At 35.1% G+C, this 3,377-nt stretch overlaps 1 protein-coding gene across 1 annotated transcript; it reads right to left on the reverse strand.

The window, feature by feature from the left end:
• Window positions 1-1,536: 1,536 nt before the first annotated feature.
• Window positions 1,537-2,220, reverse strand: LOC142635374 (uncharacterized). Its single transcript, XM_075809540.1, has one exon. The coding sequence runs from the start codon at window positions 2,218-2,220 to the stop codon at window positions 1,537-1,539; it is 684 nt and encodes a 227-aa protein (XP_075665655.1).
• Window positions 2,221-3,377: the final 1,157 nt, after the last annotated feature.

The following is a 3,377-nucleotide window of genomic DNA, read 5'->3' on the forward strand; positions in this document are numbered from 1 at the left end:
ATTGTATTCTTTACACAGACCAATCATGCTCTATTGAGTAAGGTCTTGGATAAAACAACAATTCTCAAGAAAAATAAGGCAACAATAAAGATTCTTGGTAAGTTTGCTAACAAAAATTAAATTAAAACTGAAGGAAGGAACAAACAAAACCCGAGTAAGTGTGAGAGTGGAAGAAATCTACACAATGCCTATGTGTGTGATTAAGGCTTCTTCCCCATTTGGCAAATAGACACAAGATTGAACAATAGAAGTTACAGAAATAAGCTAAGAGACAGAATGAACCATATGATTAATAGCACAAGTATCTATGATCCAGTCATTAGATTAGTATGCATGCATATTAACAACTTAAGCAGAAAAAATGGTGCGAGAAAGGTTTGGTGGTATCCAATATGGATTACCTGAAAAATTGGAAGAACAAGAAGGTGTAGTGGAGCTGGAAGCTATGAGGGGTTGAGCAGAAACAGCAAGTGCCATCACTGAAGTAGCTTGATGGAGAGTTTGAGTACCATTGCCTGATCCAGATGCTGAATAAAGTTTCAGGAAATTAAGCAACTACTCACATTGTGCTTGAGATATTGGACACTGAGACAAGGAAGGTTGTGGACCTGGTTGCAAAGAAACACCTCTAAATGGAGCACCAAGAGTATTTTGTGATACAGGAATAAGTTCTTATTAAAGGCCAACATTAGGCAGACCACCATTAATCTAATGAGTATTTGAGGCAACAAGAACATCAAAGTTTCCAAAATTCCCAGAAACTTGATTGGCCATGATCTTATTGCCCCATTTTGGTTTGTATCCTAGAGGGTAACCATAGAGCTTAATGATGCAAAAAATCACCAAGTTGAGGACCCTGTCTCACTGGATGGACAATCCCGTGGTTGGCCATGTCTCTGATGTTAACCTGCAAGAAAGCTTGGGAAAGAAATGTAATACATCGGTGTGGTGTTTGTCAAAAACACTCTGATGCTTAAGTCAAAAAGGAGGAAAATGATTTTGAGAGAAAAATGAGTTGGAGTGGTTTTTGGGTGAGTATTTGTGTGTGTGCCTTTGGATTAAGTTGTCCCTTCCTTTTATAGTTGTTTCCTGTCTTAATGGGTAATAAATCTCAGCATTTATGGGTAACGGTTAGTGTGTCATCAATGGGGGCTTTAAAGTACACAGCTCACTTGTTACCGTTGCTTTGTTCATTACTTTTCATCATCAATATGCGCAATAAATATGTAACGCTCGTTAGGATCGTCATTGATATGGAATGGTGATCCCATGTTATTATCGACTCATCAGAGCTTATAGCACTTATTTGCTATATGACCAGTGAGACCACAATAGGTACAAATAGGCCTCTCTTTCTTGGAATGCTCCCCTCCTTTACCACCATTATAACCTTGATTATGACCATCATTACCATTATTCACATACATTGCAACAGCAGCTTCAACATGATAAACCATGTTAACGCCATGACCTATATTCCTTCTCTTTTCTTCTTGCAAGATCAAAGAATACACCTTGCTAAGTGAAGGGAAAGGCTCAAAGAACAAGATTTGACCAATGAATTTCCATGCTATCATTTAACCCCATTAAGAAACGAAAGACATGTTCCTTGTGTTGGGCATCCAATTGAGAAGACTTGGATCCACAAGTACAAGCACAATTAAAAACAGTATAAGGTTGATAATTGGAAAATTCATCCCACAATGTTTTGAACTTGGTGAAATAAGAACTCATCGAGAGTGAACCTTGTGAAAGATGAGAAATCTCCTTCTCAAGCTCAAACAATCTTGGAGTATTGCCCTGTGAAAGCCTATCCTTAAGCTCAATCCATGGATCCCTTACATTATTAATGTACATCACACTTGCTTTGAGTTCCATGTTGACAGAATTGATCAGCCATGAAAGAATTGTGGTGTTGCAACGACTCCAAGAATTGAAAAATGGAGAATTAGGATCTGGTTTTGTGATTGAACCATTAACGAAACCAAATTTGTTTCTAGAACTTAAAGCCAAAAACACTAATCTAGTCCCACTCATGTAGTTTTTAGGGCCAGTCAAAGGTTGCGAAGTGAGAACAAAGCTTGGATTTTCATTTGCTGGAAGAAAATAAGGATTGTTGTCATACTCATCTGCCGTTGCTGTGCTTGAAGAAGGCATAGACTGTGAAGAGTTAGTTGTGGAAGTAAGGACAGATTGTGAAGAATCAATCGTGGAAGCCATTAAAGCAGCTTCAAGAACTGGAAATCCAGAATCTAGGGATTGAAAGTAGGAAAAAATGGGAAAACAGAGCTTAAGCAGAAACAATCTACTCTAATACCACGTAAAGAAAGGAAGTTTCTAGAGAGTGAAAGAAAACTTCTCAATTGATTCAATTCAATAATCAAGTAATGTTAATTTACAAGCTAGAAAATATATATACATGTATAAAGGAACAAAGAAGCCAAATGGCACCAAAACTAACTACTTTAACAACTACTCTAATAGCATAACTGCCACTATGACTACACTAATAAGAACATGACAGCTAGAGCTTCTAACTGACTGTCCTTCTTTCCTTCACACGTGCTAATCCATCAAACTTGTAGTGTGTCGTTTGCTTCTTCTACTTATGATCTTGATTGTCGTTTAAGCCATCTTGTTGTTTGGTGTTTGCATCAGTCTCAACACAAATTGATTTTTTTACTGTAGTTGTCAAAATCGCGATCTGAATAGTAAGATCGCATAATTTTATGAACCCACCTCACCAAATCATTTAGAATCGCACTACAATTTGTAAAAATGGTAGGATCGTATGGGATTCTACCGATTCTATCAAAACATCAGGGTTTTTTTTTTTTTGTGGGATAAATTTTTGGTTTTGATGAAGCTTTAAGAGTTTTTATTTTTCTATGTTGTGATGGTATGGATTTTTATTTTATTTTATATAATTATGTTAACCTAAGCAAATGTTTTCTAGTTTACTTGTAATCAAAATGAAGGAATGCTTCATCATTTCTAAATGAAGAATTTATATTGGCTTTGCTACCTTTTAAGCTATAATGTTGTTAAATTTGTTTGATCAATATACTAATTTGTATTCTAATATTACTAAAATGTTTTTCTTGTATTTGTATATTGATTGATTAATTTTTTTGTGCATCCTCTATAATTGTTGCTGAGTGGTATAGCTTGACTAGTTGATTGTGAAGTTGTATCTTGATAATGAGAATAATTAAATGTTCATTTCACTTTAAAATTCATCTTGCTTTTAGATTTCATATTTTAGTTAGTTAGTTTCTATTTGATAACTTATTTTGGATTATAAACTTGGAACTTGGAAAATATTTCTATATGCGTTGATAAATATATTGGTATTTGGTTGCTAATTAAACGTTTAT

This window comes from Castanea sativa, chromosome 5 (genome assembly GCF_040712315.1).
Source record: "Castanea sativa cultivar Marrone di Chiusa Pesio chromosome 5, ASM4071231v1".
NCBI classification, from domain to species: domain Eukaryota; kingdom Viridiplantae; phylum Streptophyta; class Magnoliopsida; order Fagales; family Fagaceae; genus Castanea; species Castanea sativa.